We start from the raw sequence: 22,790 nt of genomic DNA, 5'->3' as shown, positions 1-22,790 counted from the left end.
CTTTGGTCAACTTTTGCAATTTGCCTTGCAAAAAGAAGGCAAATTAAACGTCTCAAGTGCACGCGACATTCAAGATGGTCCAGGCTACTAAAAAGACACCAATTTTTTCATGTAAAGTTACTTCGTGAATTGCATGGTGAACCTGAAGACTGGCAAAATTACTTACGAATGGATATGGAAACATACAATCATTTATTGGAATTAGTAACTCCACATATCATAAAACAAGACATGTGTATGAGAAAATTTATTTCATCGCATGAGAGACTAATCGCAACTGTAAAATTCCTAGCAACTGGTAGAAGTTATAAGGACCTGGATTCACAACTCTTTTCGATGTACAGACCTCAGAGAAGTAATTTTTTTACAACAGTTTCTCTGTTTGCTGCCGCGTCAATCTCTTTACATTTTTGAACCAAAGTCTCATAAGCTTGATTTTTCTTGTCACGGTGTACAAAACGTTGTGTGGATCGGCCTTAATGTGCGCTATCAACATTTTAGTCTCGCTTTTACTTGAAACCAGTTTTACTATTTTTGGAAAATAGTCGCTTAAAATACTTCTTGTTTTTTATGTAAAACCCATAGTGTAGAAACTATAGTACACAACTGCTTTTATCTATAGCTTCAACCTATAAAGCTTTGTCGCGTAAGCCGGCAATAGACACAGTGCGTATGAAAGAGACGGACTGTTACATATCCGAATCTCACGCGAGTATACATGGTACAGCAACCAAAATGGCAAATTCAAATATCACCATTTGATATTAAACGGTTAAAGCCGTGAATTGAAAAGCGAATCTTCAACTGCCATCCTTTCAATTTTGCATGCGATTTTCCCTTGCAAATTTAATGGAGAGAAAAATCATTTTACTCGTTCCAGATCTTTCATTCTTAATGATAGCTCGACTACTCTAATTAGCGCTTAAAATGCAAAACCGATATGAAAAGTTCGGCGAAGATAGGATAAAATATTATCGTTCAATTTATAATTGTTTTCATCCGTAATCAGAACATTGATTTCATCTTTAACGTGGAACTAAAATTCCAAAATTTGTTAGAAATTCTATATTTTAGAAAAAAAGGAGAATTAAATGGGACGGATAATGACGAAACATTTTAGCCGTGCTTTACGTCAAAGTAAAAACCGTACTATTTCTGCAAGAAACCAAGAATCTCGTGGCCAGTTCGTGAGTCGGCCAATTAGACACGTTGCTAATTTCAGAAGAAGAGAGCGTCGCGAAGGAAAGGTTCTTTTCGCGAAAAGCCCAGAAACGCAATATAAACAGTCGGGTTCCGTTTGTGAAAACAGACTCGCGGCTTTCTCGATTCATTCGCCATGGATCATTTTAAGTGATTTGAGGAGTTCGGGACGTTCGCGCGTCATAAGTCGACGAAATGGAATTCAGGCAGGCTGAAAATAAGAGCCAAGAGTGAGCCTGGGAACACGTAATTTATCAATGTCGAAAATTGTCTGATCGTAGCGAGCTACCGAGGTATCTCACGTACGCACCTGATAATTTGAACTCTTTTCTCGTCTAAACTCGAGCCAAGTGAAATTCAAACTCGCTTTGCCGCGAACGTGAAGATGCGATACGTGATGAACGTGAGGGACTGATTAACCGTTCTTCGACGTGTAGAGAGAGAATCCAATCGCAATTGATCTCTCTTAAAAGCTATTACGGCTATAGAGATCCGTGAGTGATTCGTGGAACAGTAATTGTCAGTAGTTTTACGGAATTCCTCTCGATCAATCCAGAATTTTTTCCTTTTATTCAAATCCCGTCAAGAGACAAGACGCTTTAACACTCCTGAGCTCAATATTTCCTGGATATGTCTCAAAAATGCGCCTTGAATAAGCACGTGGAAAAATATGTAAGACCGGACGATCTCTGTAAGACGTACGCTCCTCATTGCCGTAAAGCAGGAATTTCAGTCTCGCACGGTGCACACTACCCTCGTTTTTCGCGGCACGAACTCACGGAGCAAGTAAATAGCGCGACACTTCATTATGGATACGACCTTCCCCGTTAATATTGCATGATGCTTTATTTTTTTTTGTACATTACGGACTTTCCTTCCGCCGAAGTTCGCAAGAATAGCTTGTTTAAAAGCATAGAAACTTAAAGTACTTTTGAATAAAAGTAAATTCATTATTTTCACATTGTTAGCAAAGTGCGCGACTACGTGACGGAAGTGAAAAGCTGAATAATTCGCAGTGCATCAACTCGAACATCGAGACTCGATCGATTTATAAAAAGAAAAAAGCAAATACAATGTCTACGATTCATGGGAAGATACTTTAAGATACGTTCCTGCGAATCGCCTTTAAACCGATTTCAAAATGCCTCTTTAAGTCGGTTCTTTACTTGTACGATACAGTTTAGTGTTCTGAAAGAACGTGTTCTTTTGAGGTCTCGAAAAATGCTGACTGCGGACAAGCGCATCAAAAAGAATACCAAGACCAAGATCTTCAAAAGTAGTTCTTTGTCAGAAAAAAAGAATGTTTCTCTCGCAGCGCGTGCTGTGCTATCATTCTTTTGTACAGGGCAAAGTTATACGAAGCTACTAAATATACAAGTACGCAAAGAAGATTATCTTTTGTTGTATTATAGATTTAACGTCGTAAAATTTTACATCAGAAATGTATTATAAAGGTATAAATCTTCAAAGTTTGCTTAGCTTCTTCAATACTTAATTTTTCAATTTATAAATTATATATAATTACAAACGAAGGATATATAAAGAAGAGAGTAAGTAATAAAACCAAGAATAATTAATAAATAAATCATGAATTTATATTATGAAGACATACAATTTTAATAGAACTAATTAAGATGATCGATATTATTATAATTAGTACTATTAATGAGTAATAAAAAAAATACATATTGTCATCAAAAACATTTTAAATGTATTAATAGCAATTTTCAGACCTACATAAATGCTATCGTATGTTTGGCAAACGAACAGAAAATGAAATTGCCGTTATTACTTATTTCCGCCGTTGCACTATTTTATGCATCGTGTTCTTCACTGTTAAAATGGAGTTACAAACTTGCCTCTCTGACACTTGGTTTTTCCGCAACATTGAGGATAATGTTCGCTAAACAGAAGCTGCCGTGGTCGGAATGGCCGATAATCACCAAGGCTTGTAATCGAGGAAACTGCTTCATGCGACCACGAGATATGATAAGTGGTAGTACGGAGTGCAAAGCAGTTTAAAGCAGACTCTTTAAACTCGAAAAGTTTGGCTGTTCAGAGATTTACCTTCTCATCGAAAATTCTGCAAATACGCGTCTGACGTACGTAGCGCCTGTGAGAAATATTATAATGAATAATCAAACGGAGAACGGAAGGCAAAATGCTATGTGTGAAGTACACCTTTATTTATAGAACAATTAAGCTCACTTCCTTTCGTAAACATTATTTTGATTTGTTCGTTGCTTTAAGTGCTTTAATTATATGAAAAGTGGAATTGTACTATTCTGAAAATCTTTCTTTCGTTTAAAAACACATGTATTGCACAGTGGTAAAAATAATGTTTTCGATTATTAATCTTCTTTTTAAACACGTTACTCTATCTCGAAAGTGAGTGTAACCACAGTGTTGCCAATAAACGTATATTATTTTGTTTATGTCCTATTGTGCGGCTGTGTTACTTACTTGACGATGTAAACTAAAGGTGGTATCATGTTGTCCAGCCTAGAGTTTTCTCTTCCTTTCTCTCTCTCTTTCTCTTTCTGCTTTGGAAATTATATATATATAGATTCAACCAGTTTGACTAAAAGTAGGTGTCATAGTCTAAGTAATAAAAATATGATAAAAACTATCATTATCACGGATAGTGAAGAGCATATCTACATTTGATAAGAGAATATTACATTTGTTAATAATGAGGTTTAAAGATAAAATAAAGTTTTAATGCCAATACAGATATAAATATCCTGTTCTGTGAATTTTAATTTCTGCTTATAATGTTTTTAGCTATTGATGCATAAAATATCAAATGCACATGAAAAAACTTTATAGCGCGCTCCTTTGTAATCAAACTTTCGCAAAAGACACATGATATCGGGATACCTTCACTTCCACGTGCACGCGCACGCAGTTATTGCATAAAGGAAAAATTTATAATAAAATATTTTGTATTGTTCAAATAAATATGAATGACACAATATAAAAAGGAATTTGGATCAATAAGATAATTATTACCATTAGGAGAAAAACTAAAAAAGCATGGCAAAAAGCGTTTATGAAAAATGATTACACGTAACGATATCGGACAAACATGCGTGGTATTCGTTTACCGAGAACGATCAAAAGGATGTGGCGCGGCATATCGGATATTGACCGGGAGCAGCGAATCCTCCAAATTATTCAAGGAATCTCGTTACGTGAGGCACGGGCGCGGATTTGTGACCACTGGATGCGTGTACCATCGAGATTGGTACCGTCTGTGTTTCCTTTCGTGCAATTACGCAGGTAGCAAGGGATTCCTCGCATCTATCTGAACGTGGAACGTTCACCTGGCAGTTAACTACCATTCATTTGCAGTCTGCCACGCGTCAATCATGCGGTAATCAGACTTCAATACTCTCGTGCACTATTTCGTATCTGCTAACGCTTATGCTATCGCGTTAGACACGCGTTCCAGCAGCTCGTATTGCTGCTGTACACACATACATATGCAAGCACACACGTCAAGTTAATACTCGACGATGGTGCTGTCAGAAATATGCAGTCCGTGCCTGACATTTCATACGCTTGTCAGTCTGCGAGTTCTATACTTGCTATAGTGATCTGGCTAGTTAAAATTCTAATAGAAGACATGTACATATTACATGTGCATGTACATCGTGTAGATGCAATACTTTTTTAAAGTGAGATTTATATCTTTCAATTATATTTAATATCTAAAGTATGTGTAAAATTACATTTTTAGAATAATTAGAAAACACATTTCCGATATTAATGACAATAATATTTCGTAATGTATTACTGGAATTATTAAGATAAAATTTCGATCAAGATTTTCTGAAAATATTAGTCTAGCGCATAATATACGGTGTTATTATTTTGAACAGTAATATTGTTATTAGAATTCTTATCTGTGGTATATATACATGTATGAAATACGGATTATTTAAAAAATATGAGTACGGTGGAATAGAGTTCGCGTATAAGCTTTATTTGGTTGGAAATACGGCGACTTCGCAAAGGAAAAGTTTTCTCATACTACTTCAGCTGCAGATGTTAATCAGACAGAGTGAATTGAGTTTTATATTGTATACTGAAACTTTTACAAAACAAAAAGTCACTTTAGGATATTTTAACTCTACGATGTAGTTCTGAAATGCTTCGTACATTACGAATATGCACGTTTAATCAGCCAGGCCTGAGCAAGGGAAGAAAGTACACAAAAGAACGCACAAGTTTAATTGCAGCCATAATTTGCATAACGGATTGAATAGCACACTTCTGTACAAATATAGTATTCCCAGATATTTCAAACGTGTAATTCTTATTTCTGGTAAGCCAAATGCATTTTGGATTTATGACCAGCAGCTCATTTTAACATAAAAAATCCAGATGTGAAATACGTTTTCTTTTTACACAAATAATACAATATTACGCATTAATACATATATATAATTAAAATAAAATAAAGTACAATAATGATTTACCTCATTTGTTAACGTCATTTCAATTTCGTCTGATATCATAACTTTTATAGAAAATCTTTTCGATATTAAAATAAAATAAAATTATACATATTACATCTTATCTGTAGTTTTAATTTCTTCATATTTATTGAAAAATTGTTTTATTAGAACTGTGCATTCGGAAGAATTCGATAATTTTAAAAAACCAAGGACGGTAATCGTAAGTATCGTTTGAAGCGAAAATTAAAGTAAGTTTTGCCGAATTACGTCGGAAAAGATCTTTGGTCAATATCACTTCAGAAAGTACGTTTTTAAAATGAAAATATCTCAATATGAATATAAAAAATTCAGTGGTATAACAATCAATTTTACAAAATAAGTAGTCAACTTTACTTCTTCAGCTTTACAGGATGAGCAATTAATTTGCTCATCGTGTGTAGAATGCCAGAGGGACAAGAGATGAAAAGATCCTTGGCTGACAAAGACACAATTTTGCCATATCTATTATCATCTATTTGCAGAGTACATATAAGGTTTGGTTGTAAAATGAAAAGATTTTCCGACATAATCATGTTTGAAGGGTGACCGCAAACCTTTCCAAGAGATAAATTGGAGTTAAAATCGAAAAAAACCTTTGTATATGGCATCCTAATCATTTGAATAGTGATTTCCTGAGAAGTATTGGACTATCCGAAGTCACGATTAACGCTTAATATTTATATAGAAATTGTAATAAAAAAGCGTGCGTTTGAGAAATATCGAAACAATATATCGCGTCGCAAATTCAAATCTTATTATTACATTATCATATTTAACTCAAAAATTGCTCAACATATCCACTAAAGTTAGATATCCAATAAAACTTTACACAATTATTCATATAACCACTCATGTATCATTTTTATTGCAAATATAAAACTTTTTAACAAAGTTATATATATGTATGTATTCACAACAAAGTATAAGGTGATATCTGACAGAAACGACGAAAACATTGAACTAAATTATTACATAACATAACGGGTGGCGCTTATGTCCTTCGTGATTATTACTTAAATTAATAGTCTTTAAAATTATGCTCAAATTTCTATAAAATAAAAATTGTTTAAAAATGATCTTTTCGAAAAAAAAATAAAAAAAGAAATTAATTGTAAGTACGTGTTGCACATTTGAATCTATTTTCCTACGAAACAATAACACTCGAAATTATTATTCACTTTATCTCTTCACACTATTCGCAAGACCGACAAATATCGGGATGATATAGTAGTTTTTTTTTGTTACTGTTCCTATCGAGTTGAGTGAAGTGACGTGGAAGGACCCTTTTAATATGCGATGCCCCTGAGCGCGTGGAATTTTGACAAGCGAATTGATTTTTAAACCTTTTCCGTTTAAAAACTACAGCAGCCTCGACATTTTGGTGTTAGGATTTTCGCCTCCAAATGAACTCAGGACTCTAGCATTGACGGTTATACGGTAGGTCTGGGACACCCTGTATACATATAATATACTCACACATGCAGAAACACTGGTCGATTTAGGAGCGAGGATTCCCGGTAAGGGTTGTTTTCCGTGGTATTTCCTTGGTATTTCATATTTACTCCAAACGTTTGCTTTCCTCCGGCGTCTACGAACATCCACCGGTGGCATATGTAAATGTGGCATGTGTCCAATTACGTCCATGATGAACGCTACCCTTAACGACTGTAAACCTCGGGATGTGCCAGCCACTCGACACTTATACGCCTGGGAGATTATGTCGGCCTCGGAATTATTCTCATAGCTGGAAGACTAAGCACGTGGCCACTGTGTCACGATGCACGGACCATTTCGTGCATCCCTCCATTTGAGCGGCTCTAAGAAATCCGTAAGAATAGTGAGAGTGAACAAAAATAGAGAAATTGCGATAAAAACGGGAAGAATCACGTGCGCGCTTCTTGGACTTGTTTAATTCTTACATACCAAATTTTGATCTCGAATTTGCTTGCGCGAAGAAGAGTACTTGGCGCCAAATGGTCGGCATAATTATTACAAGAATGAAGAATTTCCGAATATTCAGAAGTTAATTCCTCGACGAAACTGTTTCTATAATGTAATAATGTACGATCCCGCGATCGCAATATCAGGGGGACAGTTATGCGAATACCAGAGATTAGGATGACACCCCTTAAACGGCACTTAAGCATATCGTATATTCATAACGTATACGAGGATGCGTTACTTAATTGCGCAGTCCGCCCGATATTCAAGAGAGGTACTGCACCTGCTTCCGTTGCATGCAATATGAATATCAGGATCCTCCGAGTTCACTCCATTCAGAGTATATTATATTCCTATGTTATATTATAATTCCGCAATTAATAAATATCCAATATCATTATTTAATATTAATGATCATTTATAATGGCACATTATGAGATACTTTTGCTAAATTTCTGTGATGTACATAAATGGTATTTATGTGGTTAAATGGTATGTATGGTATTATATTTAGAACAGCGCGATGCGTCTAATATAATATATTTACGTAATGATGTGCATAAAGAGTTGTTGATCCCATAATAAAAAAGCTATTCTTACCGGACGAGACGATATATCTATACTCTAAATATTGGAATACGTGACAGCACGTTCCTATTCGTATCCAAGTTACCAGGGGAATTCGGATTGCATAGAATTTTAAAATATCGAGGAAATCTTTTCCCCCGAGTTGTGTACTGGCAATTTCTGGCGGGCAACATTCCGTTCTCAGATTATCAGTGGTCATGTTATTAAATATTATTTTTGCAATCAGTGTAAATTACACTGATTGCAAAAATAATATCTTGCACCGAACAAACTTGATAATAATTGCATGCTTCGAATGAATCCTTTAAATATACAGAAATACATTCAACAACTTTATATATCTCTATCAAATAATCAGGAAAACAGTTTTAATTTTAAACTTTTAAAGTCTGATTGTATTCCATATATGGTAATATGTCGAAATAAATGAAATAAATGAAATAAATGAAATAAATGAAATAAATATTACAGCACTGCGAAAAAGTGAAGAGATCTCGTTTGCAAGATATATTTACAATGTAATATGTATAATAAGATATTTGTGGTATACTAGAAAACTTTCAATCTGTGTTTTTCTTATAAATATGCGTATTTATGTTATACTATAGATGATTGGATGCTGCGTATTCCTCCATATAATATGAACAATTGTTTTTACCTTAGTGGCATGGATAACGCGGTAGTGATCGAACAGCGCACGATGTGTAGAATAGTACATGTCGAACAATAATTAAAGGCCGGATACTACTAAGTCACAGTACTAATCACTGCTGCTAATCACTATTAATGTTGCAGGTGATTCAATTTTACCATTAGTCCGATCGTACATCTTGTAATTATCACGCTATCGCCACATTGGATTCTGCACGTTACCTCCACTCGAATTCTTCTGGTTTCGATTATTTATTTTGCTTTATTACGCTTTAGTTTTCATTTACTCCCGTGACGCAATTTAATGCTACATCATGGCTCTCTGTTTACAGAAAGGTGGCATCCTTTTGTGGAAATTTGTATTTGTATTTTATAAATGGTTCTGCGGATTCGATACATCGCAAAAGCGTTTAGCGTTCTATCAATTAAACTTCTTGTGCGTGAACTGAATAATATAAATTGCACGCGCGGGATTCATTAAGTGGGTTGAAGCTCATTTACAGCTACATACCGGACGACTCTTCGGCCGAGAATTAATAACCATTCGGCTAATATCCGGTTGCCGGCGTAGTCGAGGAAGTAGAAACGTTTAATGAGAAATATTCGTTTTGGATTAATCTTCCGCGCCGCCGTTTGCTCTGCGGAGAAATTAAGAGGTGCGGTGAGAATTGCGAATTTGAAAATGTGCCAGCGAGATTATTCGCTCGGCACTTTAAAGATGTGGATTAAAAACTATTTTCGCCATTATTTTGCGGTAGCACGCGATTGTATGCACGGCAATTAACATACTATTATCTATTATTTGTAATGAGATGTTCTTGCTAAATTTATATGATACATAAGTGGTATATTTATAATATATCTAATACAATTAATTATTAATATATATAATATATATTAATACAAAGATGCGTGTAATATATTTATGTGATAATGAGCTATTCATCCCATAAAAATGATATAAAAACTATTCTTAGATACCGGATGGGACAAACTATTAAATATATTATTATATTCCTATCATAACACTGCATTATTTAAGAGCCTAATTTTGAATGGACTCTCCAACTGACCTAAATTCCGTTTTATCAAATCGAAAATGATTAAGGACGCGTGAGCTATAGATATCGAAGTATTATGACACGCGCGCTATTTATTTAAAATCAATACCGCAGAAAAATAACATTTCTGGAATCTGTAACGTTATATCTTCTAGCATGCGTTGTCTTCCTGCTGCGGTCAAAGCTTACCTTATCTACGACCCGATTTGCGGCGAAACAAAGTGCAACGGTATCAGCTGTACGTGCTTTCAACGATATCGGGACGACTGTAGCATCGTATGTAAAGTTTATAAATGGCAGCGCGAGAAACATTATGTCAAAGTTGATTAAAACGTCGACATACGTAAACTTCTCGAATTACGCGAACGGACTATACGTACTCGCATTACCTTTGTCGCTCCTTTGTCATGTACGTACACGTGTAACGTTCGTTATTATATAATGTACAATATGAAATACACTTTTACATATTTGGCATAAATATCAATTAGCATGTCACTTTATGTAGTTGTATCATAACAAAATAACTTTATTTATTGTTATATTTATTGTTGATGTATTATTTTTATAAGATATCTATACGTACGTATGTACGCAGCAGCCACGGTTGAATTTCATTTTATTTTGTAAAGCAATAAATCCTGTGTATGGTCCTGTCCTGCTTTAATACTGCTTTAATTTTGATTTGAGAATTATGCTTCAGTTTTCGAAAACTACAGTTTCTATTTTTGCTGGTAAATAACATCAATCATAGACGCTGGATATGATACCGCGAACGTGTTGAGGGATGTATTTTTCTCCTCATATTTCATGTTAAGTGAATAGCGTATACGTATGTGCTGTAAAGGTAGCTCGTACATGGGACTGCGATATGTCTAAAATTCTCGAAAGCTACAATATAGAATAACGTGAGGATCATGTTGAAACCTCGTCGTGCGCATTGGTGCTCTACTACTACAATCTACAGCTCCGTGCTAAGTGATCTTAAGACACGGCATATTATTTAACCTGATTAAATTTATATGTGTCCAAGACTGAGAAAACTGGGATTTCAGTTAACGATAAGTTACGTTGATGTCGCGTATAACGTTCACGTTGTAAATCTCTGTGCTCACTCCATTTCGCGCGCATGTATTATGCAAAATGTGCGTATATCCTTATAAAGGATGTCACGATTCATTTCTTTTTTATCTTATCTTTGATTCTAAGTGTCAGATGTAATTGTAATAAAGCTGTAAGGAGCGGCGTATTTCGATCGAAGAATTTATTTTGCAACTGTATATTTTCCTGCTTCTTTCGTTGTACTTTTGTCTTTGTGTTATTATGTAAAGCTATGCTGTTCCATCACATAGCAAATATATATCTCTCTGAACGTAGGCAGTGAAGCGTAATACTCGTAGAAGAGTTATGCCATAATCCTGAATCTTACAATAGCATACCTTCAAAATACAAGACTAAGCTTTATAGGAATTTATATATATTCAAGGCTTTAAGCTTTGTGCACATATTTCTTTACGTCTGCTCAGTAGGAGTTATATCGTGAGAAATGTTGTCAAAAGGAAAGAGTTATTGTACAGTTCTAATATTTACTTTTAACTTACGTATTGCATTACATAAATATAAAATATTTAACAAATTAAATTCTTTTTTGTTAAACAGGTATCCTTTTTCCTAAATTTGCATTAAATAGCAATAAAATTAAGATTGAAATATGGCTTTTTGTTTTCTATGATACATTCATAGATAACTGAAATCAAATATAAAATAAATGTAGAGGAGAATCCCCTATTATGAGATATGCTCCTAATATGAGATAATGGGGTTTCTGCTAAACTAGTGAGCACCATTTGTTAGTTCCACCATGAACTTATTACTCTTGGTGTAAAATGTATTTAGTGAAAAATTCATTGTTCGTTATTGCGTTTAGCCTTTGCAAGAAAAGATTTGTGAAATTGTGAACATGTCAAAGGAACTTGAGGTAAGTCTTTAAACCTTGTTTATTATATAATAAGGAAATGGTTTGCAATAAATTCAATATGCAATGATAGAGTAGAATCATAGTAACAGGAAAATACGCAATTTGTTGAATTGCTTAATTGTAGAGGTTAGATTTCATGATCGCGGAACCGCTAGGCGTGTGGCTCGTATAATGAGATATTCAGGGTACTCTTAATATGAGATAATTATTGCTCGAATATGAAGATTATGTAGTGTAATAAAATGAAAGAAAATACTACTTAAGGTTAAAGAAAAGTTAATACGAATTTATATTACGAATGTTTGTGTATTTAATTGTTATAGAATCTGACTATGGAGGTTAGAGATACGAGGAAGCGTCGACAGTGGAATCGTGAAGATTTGGCGAAGGCTGTGGCAGCAGTATTTTTATAAAACTATCTAATAAAGTTTTTTACTTGCAATACTGATGTATTTTGCACTTTTAACACCGATTTCTCGAGGTATCTTATATTAGGAGCACACTTTCTCGATCCTGAGTAAAGCTCTTTTTTCAAATTTTTTTAATTTTCGGAAAAAATAATATTTAAATTAGATGTTTCATTTTACCAACCTAAAGCTTATTAAATTCTCTTCAAGATAACGTATTACATTTTTAAATTCTGCCTATAGATTTCCTTACATTCGGCAAAATCGATATGGTATCTCATAATCGGGGACTTTCCTCTAATATTTATTCGCATAACAAATTTAAACTAGAAATAAATCATAACATCCTACCAGAAGGTAAACCCAAATTTTAAATAAATTTAAATACATTTTGTATTTTAGTAAAAACAAAAGCTAATTTTAAAGAAGAGTAGTAACACGTTGATTACAACTGTCCGAAATATTTTTACTTGCAAATTGGATCTTCAAATCCACGAGATTACAGTAGATTATTGGAAAAGATTACGGCATAAGTCTGCCGTAGAGATGCTTATTAAGAAATCCAATAACTCCTAATAATCTCCGAGAACGACCACAAACGACTATTGTTTGCGAGTAGTCAAGCTTGCTTTTGAAAGTAGTTCTCTTGAAATGCCGTTTTGACGATGGATTAATGAGAGTCTTTCTGCATTGCATATCTGCGGAAAACTCATTACAGTTCGAGTCCACATAGTCAGTAACTTTAATCGTTATAACGCGTACAATATGTCTTTTACTTCTGCTACCAACATTGTTCGGTTCCGTCGAGAATCTAAAAGCATTTCCTGCCCAAGAGTTATGCACAAAGGATCAAGATATCTTATTAAACTGTTTATATAATATCTCTCTGAAAAATTTCGGAATTTTGTGTGTGTGAGGAAACGCAAGAGATTGATATCAATATCAAACCACTCGTGTACATATATACATACGTATGTACTCGTGAAATTTTACGTATGCATGTGGTCTGGCTTTTGTTCAAGGACCTCTATATAGCATGATGGAATTTCAATAAATTATCTTTATTGTAATGATTCCATATTACACGATTTAAATTCCCTTTAATGATAATATTAAAATGACATAATATATCTATTGCACGCATGATTTTACTAAATGTCATATTTTGTAGTACGAACATTTATTCTTTGTAGACCAGATATGTTTATTAATTTCTCTAGTATATATATATATATAGTATATAGTCATTATATTTATTATTATCTATTATTATTGTAACACATTCGTTTAAAACACATTTAAAAAAGAGGAATACAATTTCTACGAGTTCAAACGTTGAGTTTTTGCAAATGTACAGGAATAATACTTCTGTTTGTTGGTAGCAATAAAAGCGGAATACAATTGTCGGAATATTTCGCTTTTATGGCCAGATACATTTTACTGTACAAATACAGTAAAATTACAAATAGCGTGAGAGATTGAAGCTTTCAGTCTGCTTTAATTTTAAACTACAAACGACGGAGCTCATTGGTTTATTCGATGATTAACATGTTGTTCAGAGAGAATCTTCATGCAGCTACAATTGTACAATTAACTGAAAAACTGTTTACCTTTTCGCGGTAAGTGCAGTTAATTACATAAAATGAATGGATCTGTAACTACAGATCTTTCTTTTTCTCTTTGCCCTAAAATTAAAATCTAAAATTAAAACTAGAAAAATAAAAAAATTAAAAGAAATTGAAAGCTCTAGAAAAAAACAACTTTGATTTGATTAAACTATAAAATATTCGCGTATGTATTATACATATTTAAAATAAATGTGACAAATAAAATACATGTGATATATTCATTATACATAAGCACAAGTAGCACATCTTGCATGTATTAGTATAGTACTAATGCAATAAAATAAGACGATTTCTCAGCTAACTTTGTGCGCGTTAAAATAGTTAGCGAGTTAGCAAGGGAAAACTCGAAAGGAATTTTTGCACCTCTGCTTTATCTTTCGCCCGCTACGGAAAGTGGTGGCGAACCTTTTTAGAGCAGTTAAATTTACCTCTTTAGACGTGTGTCAATCGATGTGAAAAATAGCACATGAACTCGCCACGATTTTACACCTACAGTTCATTTATTTATAAAGTACACGTCCGCGAGAATTGGGTGTGCCATTACTATCACATTCGCTCGACTGTCTCACTTATATCATTGCGCGATCCAGAAATATTTTTATACATCTATTCACATCGCTGTCAATTCACTCGCGTTGACTGTGGCTAGAACGAACTCTGACAGTAATCGGTGAATGAATCGCGCGAGCTGACAATTGATCGTGATTAATTGAGATTGCTTGGAAAGATTTGATTCGGGACTGATACGGTGTAATTCGAACTGTGGCCACAAATATCGAGGTTTTTCTGAATACTGCAGCATAGGATTAAAATGGTAACGGTATTAGTATATATATACTCTTTTTTTTGTGTCGGAAACGTGTTGGAAAAAGTGGACAGATAAAATGCGGGTTTTTTGGCGATATATAGAATTAATTCTCTTTTATCAAACAGATAACGCGATCATCGCCACATGTTGAATTAAAGCTGGTATCTTGGTTGCTAAAGGCACCCAAGCATCCCGTAAACATTGTTTTCGCAATAATTGGGAAAATCGGGAGGTATAGAAAATGGAGAAAAACATTGTATTTGTCATATTATTTAATCCTATCGGTATATTTTCATTAATTAACGCATCGTAAAGCCAGTGACAGTTATGACAATAATTCCAACTCGAGTGTTTACTAGTCATAATATAAAATGAAATGATATCATAAAAATATCGATTTTGCTGTATTGTTCTTGTCGTAAAAATAATACGTTTCATTTCGGTACAATCGACCACTAAAGTCCCTGCGAAATATTTTATTACCGTGGATAGAACAGGATGCGGACCTAAAATCTCTCTCGCCACAATCCGTCCTATTTCATCTCGCTGGATCGATAACGATCGCGCGGAATCCCGTCGGACCATTCGTCTTATCCGACTTTCATATTTCACAGTACTCTCCACCCCCTGTTCAACCACGGTTTTATACGTTATAAACCATTCTCCTGCTTGTGCGTACGTTATCGGCAAATTATTTATAGTTGATCGCGATTTCCCCGTGGCTCCAGGTGGGATTCCAAGTTTCATGCCTTTATCAAAAGTTCATCGATCGACCTACTAGTGCATAAACTGCTTCTTCGACGCAAATATATCTCGAGTCTCGGATAAATATCATTTCCCGTTCCTGTGGGATCACTCGTCGTCGATATGATTCGAATCACGATTTGTGTAAAATCGTTGAAAAAAGCGAACTGCAATATCCGTAAACGCCTCTTTTCGCGGGGGTCGAGCGTTATGCGGAATATGCGGTTTAATAAATGTAATGGCGTCATAGATATCGCGCAATATGAAAAAAATATGCATATGTCCGATATTAATTAAAAATCAGCTTTATACTGGAGACATGATATATCACGAATAATAGCAGTTTTATGCACGAAATTTTCGCAAAAGCTGTATATCCTCCTGTGCCTAAGCAAGTATAAATAAAATACTGGCCTCATTTACACCGTGCAGTTTAGGCCGCTACCTATACCCTATATTTGACCTAAAATTGGGAAGCGACTAATCTGGGTTGGGTGAGGTTTCTTTTTCACTTATAAAATATTATAGGTCTAAACGATGTAAATGTTTACTTGGAAGCTTACTTTAGGTCAGAGTACAGGTCAGGTGGCGAACGAAACACGGTGTAAACTCGGCCATTGTTATAATATTTTATTGTTATATTGTTCACATTATATTGTTAAAATTAATTTGACGTTTAGAAAATCATCAAGAGATGCAGATACGAAATTATCTCTTTTTACTCCTTTTCGTATTCTCCTTTTAACAAATAATTTTTAATAGGTGATATTTGATATTTTAACTTTATTATATATTTGATTATACTATTTGATTTATAGAAATCGAGAGAAAGAAAGAAATTGTAAATTTTAATTACTCAAAATGTATATATTTCCGATTATATAGAAAATATTTTTATAACGATGTTCGAGATTAAAAGGAACTATTATATTATATATCGGAAATTTGCCGTATATATTACCCTGTAAGATCAGAACGCTTCTTATCTCCAAAAACACAAAACTGGTTTCGAAAACTGTTTAAGTAAAGAAGTAACTTATACAAAAGAAAATTAAGTAAAAATAGCTGAAATGGACAGCTATCGATAAAATTTAAAATTTGAATAAAAACTGAAAATTACAAGCAACGCTTAGGCGACGTCTCGCAATCGGGCATTGCATTCGTTGCTAATAGTTATTAGAATTAAGTACGTGCTCGGAATTCCTCTCTTTAAACTGCCTCTGATTGCCGTTACTCGCACTGTGGAAGTGGAAACGGCGTCGTGATTCACTTAATTCGGCGAGCCGAAGGAAAATCCATTTGCTTGCCCGGGCCAATAATAGTGGCTAGTATATGCTGCGCTTGGCTATAAAAGGTCAACGGGAAAACGAGAAGAACGGAGTTTAAACAATCTAATTGTGGCGACGAATATTTTTTATTCGTCACTAATCAATTTTGGCACGGTGTTACAATTAATGTAAATATCGTTACTACTTCTTGCGTTAACGGTACAACAATACAACCATACTGCAATATTGATGGCGGTTCAATTAAATAAGCGTGATTGGAGAGCACTGTAATTGCAATTTTATTAAATTCCGGATTAAATGGATAATCTCGTTGTGTATCGAAATGAGATATACAAATCGAAATGTATAAATCGAAATGAAAGATTATAATCTGCCTCTCCTCTCCTGTTCGCGTAAAACTGACTTTTAATCTTGTGAGATACACATGCCAATTCATGCCGCGATATTCAAGTTAATTATTATTTCATTAAATATCCCATCCATCAATCTTGTTTAGCAATGAATAATATAAAGATAAAAGAGACATAAAAAATATTAAACAAAACTACAAAATTAGATGCCTACTTTATTAAACGTATACGTTCAATTCGAATGTGTAGAAATTAAAAGTGCAAACAATATCTTTTTAACTGATTGATTTACATATCGCCGAAAGCTAAAGAATAAATTTATCTTACTTATATATTTGATATTAATATTATATATTATATTATATACTATATAATATTAAATTATATAATATTGATATTAATATTATTCATATATTATAAATATTAAATATTACGTATTAAAGAAAATATGCCAGAAAAAATGCCGATGTAGTACTGAGTACGTAGTCTCGTAACACATCACTTTCGATAAAATTCTTGCTTCGACGATGACAATATCAATTTAGCCGGAGATGTGTTACGTTCATATTACATTTATGCTTTTCCTCGCATACTTTCCGAAATTCGGTTTTCTTGTATGTTTAGTAATATTCAATCTTTTCTTCCCTATTCTACCTTATTCTTATAATCTGTTCAACTTTCATCACTATATTTTAGCAAACTCTTGTGCGTTCGCCTGTTCTCGATGTGATCCATTTCCATTTTTTGCAGGGACGTCGACGTTCGGCCATTTCGTTCGGACGTCCGCGACCATGAGAGAGTTTTAAAAGTTCCAACGATTACTTTCATCTATATTCATATTTTCGCGCGACGGCAAGTCGTGATTTGTAATATATTCGACTAACACGCGCCTCCTCATTCGTAGAATTCATTATTAACTTCAAGATATAATCTATCAATGTTTCGCATATCCTTTATTTTGCGTAACAAATTAATGATCTATATGTCTATTTTTATTACATTACATATGACTGAATCATTAAAAGAAATTTGTTAAATTATGTATGTCAAATTAAAATTTATAAACAAATGTTTTTATTGTTGTTTATAATAATTATTTCTTTAATACTTCTATTAACATGTCATATGTAAATAGATCTGTCTATATCTCTCCTTTTACTTATTAGAAATTTTAATTCCTTGTGATTTTAATCATGTATTTAATTATTATTCATGAATTGCGATACTATTTATTATTTAGTTTTATATAATTTTTGATATATAAATATCAATAATATAAGCAAAAAATAAAATTAAATAGTAATAATAATAGCTGTAAGAATTATTACAAAGATATTGTGCAATAAATCTTAATCTAATAGATACAAATTAAAAAATTTAGTTTATATTGCTTAAAATGTATTATGTATATTATTCATATACATATATATATATATATATATATATATATACATGTAGGATATGGACTCTTCTTAAAGATCATCATGATATTTCAAAATATATGGTCGGGAAACAGAAATCATCTATGGACCGAGGGTGAACGTCATGGCGAATCAAACAGATGATTATTATGGAAATACGTATCAGTGGAACAACACATTATCGCCAAACGAAAGAGATGCGGAAACCGAATACTATCTACCCAATTGGACCGATCTTGTTTTAACAGGACTGTTTACGATACTAATTATTGTTACTATAGTAAGTAATTGCGTCATCCCAATTACACCCTCAGAAAGGATTTCTGATAACAAGACGAAAAATATTCTTAACTAATTTAATCGTATTACAAGTATAAAAAATATGAAAATAAAACAATTTTTAATTTAAATCGGTAATTTCTATTCTTTTCTCTGGAATTAAATAAGATTGTCTTACTGTCTTGAGACAAGAGTAACATATACAAATTTATGCTTATATATTCTTGTATGTAGAATAATTTGATATTAGCGCCACTTTATAGTAGGCTTTGTCGATGTCGACGCATCATTTTCTCACAGTCGCTCGTCGACTCGGCGCTCTGCGTCCTTTAATCGGATAAAACGGCCAATATTTATGTGTTGCAATCGAAAATCGGGAAAGTGTTTCTGTTATTTACAATGAATAAGTGCAATACTCTACAAGAAATATTAAAAGATATGGAAATGTAAATATATACAATATACTTACTTGAGAAATAAGATTCGAGATAAGACATTTCCATACCTTTTAATATTTCTTGTAGAGTATTGCACTTATTCATTGCAAATAACAGAAACACTTTCCCGATTTTCGATTGCAACACATAAATATTGGCCGTTTTGTGCAGATTCTACAAATTCTCTTAGAAGAATAGAATAAGATGTCTTTTAGATCTTACAATATTCTTAAATCAAGAATATTTTGAACTTGCTAGAAATTTGTATCTAAATCCTTCTGAGAAAATTAATGAGATAGCACCAAGATTATTTGAATCTAGATTTTCGAATTTTCTATTCGAGATTAAAATATGCTTCTTTTCAATAATAAATATGATTGTCGCTATAGCGATCTTATTTTATGATAGATTAAAGAGTAATAGCATTAAGTCCAGAAATCTTTTCTGTGGGTGTAAAATCTCTGTATTTTGTATCAAAGCCATTACTTTTTTAATCATCGATTGCCCGTTTTCCTGAAGCGTAAAAAATAACGTATATTACTGTAAATAATTTTTTAATATTTTTGAGAACTATTTCCTTCTTTATGGCACACACACACATAACAGTGTACAAATATGAAATAATTTCTTAAAATGTGTAGTTCTATCCTGTTCTTCCTTGAAAGGAGAATGTCTTTTTGTAATCGTCTCAATTTCCACGCACTAGCCAGCGATCGTAATAACTTTTTCGTATTATTACAGGTGGGCAATACCCTCGTGATTGCGGCTGTAATTACTACCAGACGATTACGGTCCGTGACTAATTGTTTTGTCTCTAGCCTGGCGGCGGCGGATTTACTAGTCGGTTTAGCAGTGATGCCGCCGGCTGTGTTGTTACAGGTACGCACGCGTGCATCTGTCACCCATGAATTAAAACGGAATAAACGAGCGCGAAATATTTAATTTGTTAAGCGTCAAGACGCGACCTTTTGCGCGAGCCACGGCGACGAGGTCTCACGTAAATTATTACAATCGGCGTACGCATTGTTTAATATGCACTGCATGGTTGCCGCGGAGCGGCATTTAAGCGCTGTCGGCGTTTCGTAACGTGTCACAATATTATAAGTCACAATTCTTGATTAACATTATCGGCACGTTGCGACACGGAGGGAGCAGAAATATTCTTCACTGAACGTTACGTAATATTTCTCTCTGCGTGCAGATTGGGCTTTCACGAGTTTTATTAAATAAAGTGTTCTTTAACGAAGCTCACAGGCGGGACTTGGGAGTTGGGCGAAGTACTGTGCGATTCTTGGGTCTCCCTTGACATTCTCCTCTGCACGGCCAGCATTCTCTCGCTATGCGCCATATCTATAGACAGGTAAGCCGGCCGTACGCATTTCCAAATCGCGTCACGTAGATCTGACGGGATTACCGGGGAGCGTCCTCTGTCAGTCGTTTTACCTTTTGCAAATAGATTTTTTCATCGTTACAAAAAAAAAGAAGAAAAAAAGATTTCACGCGACGTAGATTCCTAAATGCCCGAGATTTACGAGTTCTCGCGGAGGAAAACGACGGGCAGGCACGAATGACTCTTCCGGCTGGTGGAAAGTTTGTTCTACCAATAAAGTATCTTATTCTGTTGGATCATCGTTACAACCAAGCGAGTCAACATCGCTTACGGGAAACAGCGTTGTCCTTTACTACGTCTCATACATCCGTCCTTCTCATCCATGTGCACACAATATCCCGAGCAGAAATGAAATCAGGTATGCCCTATGTATGGTTAGGGCCTGATCAGGAAGCAGTAAGGTATGTCCTAATAAGACATTCCCGACATTTGCCTGATCCGGTGCGCAACAGAAGTTACGTTTTAAAACATTTTTCAGGTATATCTTACACGGGCCTGATTCCTTATCCCTATCATTGCCCTATAAGGGTATTTCTTACACGGACCTGATTTTCTTATCCCTATCATTACCCTATAAGGGTATTTCTTACACGGACCTGATTTCCTTATCCCTATCATTTCCCTCTTATAGGATTTGATAAATGTTAGCCTGATCATTTTACTTGGAACTGTAAGATCTTGAAAATTATCATTTTGTATACTACTCTGTAGTGCAACTCGTTATCGATTTTCAGTATCGATAACTAGCGACAGAAAAGACACGATCTTGGAGAAAACCGCTCACTACACTCACAGGTTGTCGCTACCCAGACAGCACATAATACTAAAAGTTAGCGGAAAGACGTCTTTTATAAGTTATCTTTTTGGCAAAGCGAAAAGATATCTGGAAGACATATATCTTTTCATCTTACCGAAAAAGACAACGTAAAAAAGATATCTTTTCGTCATCTTTTTTATCATGTCTTTACCGACATAGCATAAAGACATATTAAAGATATCTTTTCAGCCAATCAACAAAAACCATTTTTATTTTATATTATTATTTTATAATTATATTAAACACCAAAATAAATTGATTAAAGAGTAAGAACTGTTTTATCGTACTTGCAAAATAAAGGTCATCACACATAAAATTCAATGATGTATTGGGTTGGCCAAAAAGTAATTGCGTTTTTTTTAATATAAATAAAAGGCGAATTTTTCATGGGAAACAAAAACTTTATTAAACAATATATTGTCCATTTTGTTTGATTATCTTTTGCCATTTTTCAGGCAACTTCATGATTCCGCGCTCAAAAAAGTTCTTATCTTTTTCAGCAAAAAACAATTCCAACAACGATTTCATATCCTCATCAGCAGTCAAGGTTTTACCATTCAAGGCGTTTTGCAAAGAACGAAACGAATGGTAATCTGATGGTGCCAGGTCTGGCGAATATGGTGGATGTGGTAACACATCCCATCCAAGCTGCAACAATTTTTCACGAGTGACCAAACTTGTACGTAGTCTAGCGTTATCATAGTGAAACGCAACACCTTTGCGATTCACCAATTCTCGACGTTTCTGTTTGATGGCATCATTTAATTTATCCAGTTGACGACAGTATACGTCTGAATTAATGGTTTGATTCCTTGCAAGCAGCTCAAAATACACAATACCTTTAAAGTCCCACCAGACTGACAGCATAATCTTTTTTTGGCGAATATCTGCTTTTCAAGTGCTTTGAGCAGGTTCATCACGCTTGCTCCACGATCTTTTTCGTTTGACGTTGTTGTAGACGATCCATTTTTCGTCGCCTGCTATCATACGTTTCAAAAATCGATCATTTTCCTCACGTTTCAAAAGAGAATCGCAGATGTCAATACGCTTAGTGAGATGAATTTCTTTCAGCTCATGTGGTACCCAAATATCGAGCTTACTAATGTATCCAAGTCGTTTTAAATGGTTTTCAACACTCGATTTCGATATGTTAAGATTCTCAGCAATCTCTCGTGTCGTTAAACGCCGATTGGAATCGATCAGTGCCTTTATTTTGTCATCATCAATTTCGATTGGCCTTCCTGAGCGTGATGCATCTTTCACATTAAAATCTCCAGATCGAAATTTAGTAAACGAATT

General features: G+C 34.2%; 2 protein-coding genes across 6 annotated transcripts in view; both read left to right on the top strand.

Annotated features, from left to right (window-relative positions):
• Positions 1-22,790, top strand: part of LOC105287173 (octopamine receptor) — a 51,379-nt gene that overhangs the window by 21,375 nt on the left and 7,214 nt on the right. For 2 of the 5 annotated variants that reach the window (XM_026975285.1, XM_026975286.1), the window contains 3 exons: positions 18,664-18,848; positions 20,026-20,163; positions 20,532-20,644. In XM_026975285.1, the coding sequence (XP_026831086.1) occupies positions 18,693-18,848; positions 20,026-20,163; positions 20,532-20,644 (407 nt within the window). In that variant the 5' untranslated portion in view covers positions 18,664-18,692. Of the gene's footprint in view, positions 1-18,605; positions 18,849-20,025; positions 20,164-20,531; positions 20,645-22,790 lie in introns of those variants that run through there. The other 3 variants (XM_026975284.1, XM_026975283.1, XM_026975287.1) reach the window with 3 other exon arrangements.
• The window catches only part of LOC105279394 (putative odorant receptor 92a), a 28,367-nt gene continuing 17,934 nt past the window's right edge, over positions 12,358-22,790 (top strand). Inside the window, exon 1 of the mRNA XM_026975288.1 lies at positions 12,358-12,402. The gene's annotated coding sequence lies outside the window, so the exon portion shown is untranslated. The remainder of the gene's footprint in view (positions 12,403-22,790) is intronic.

The sequence above is a fragment of the Ooceraea biroi genome, chromosome 2 (genome assembly GCF_003672135.1).
Source record: "Ooceraea biroi isolate clonal line C1 chromosome 2, Obir_v5.4, whole genome shotgun sequence".
NCBI classification, from domain to species: Eukaryota; Metazoa; Arthropoda; class Insecta; order Hymenoptera; family Formicidae; genus Ooceraea; species Ooceraea biroi.
This window is presented reverse-complemented; position numbering and strand designations above follow the sequence as displayed.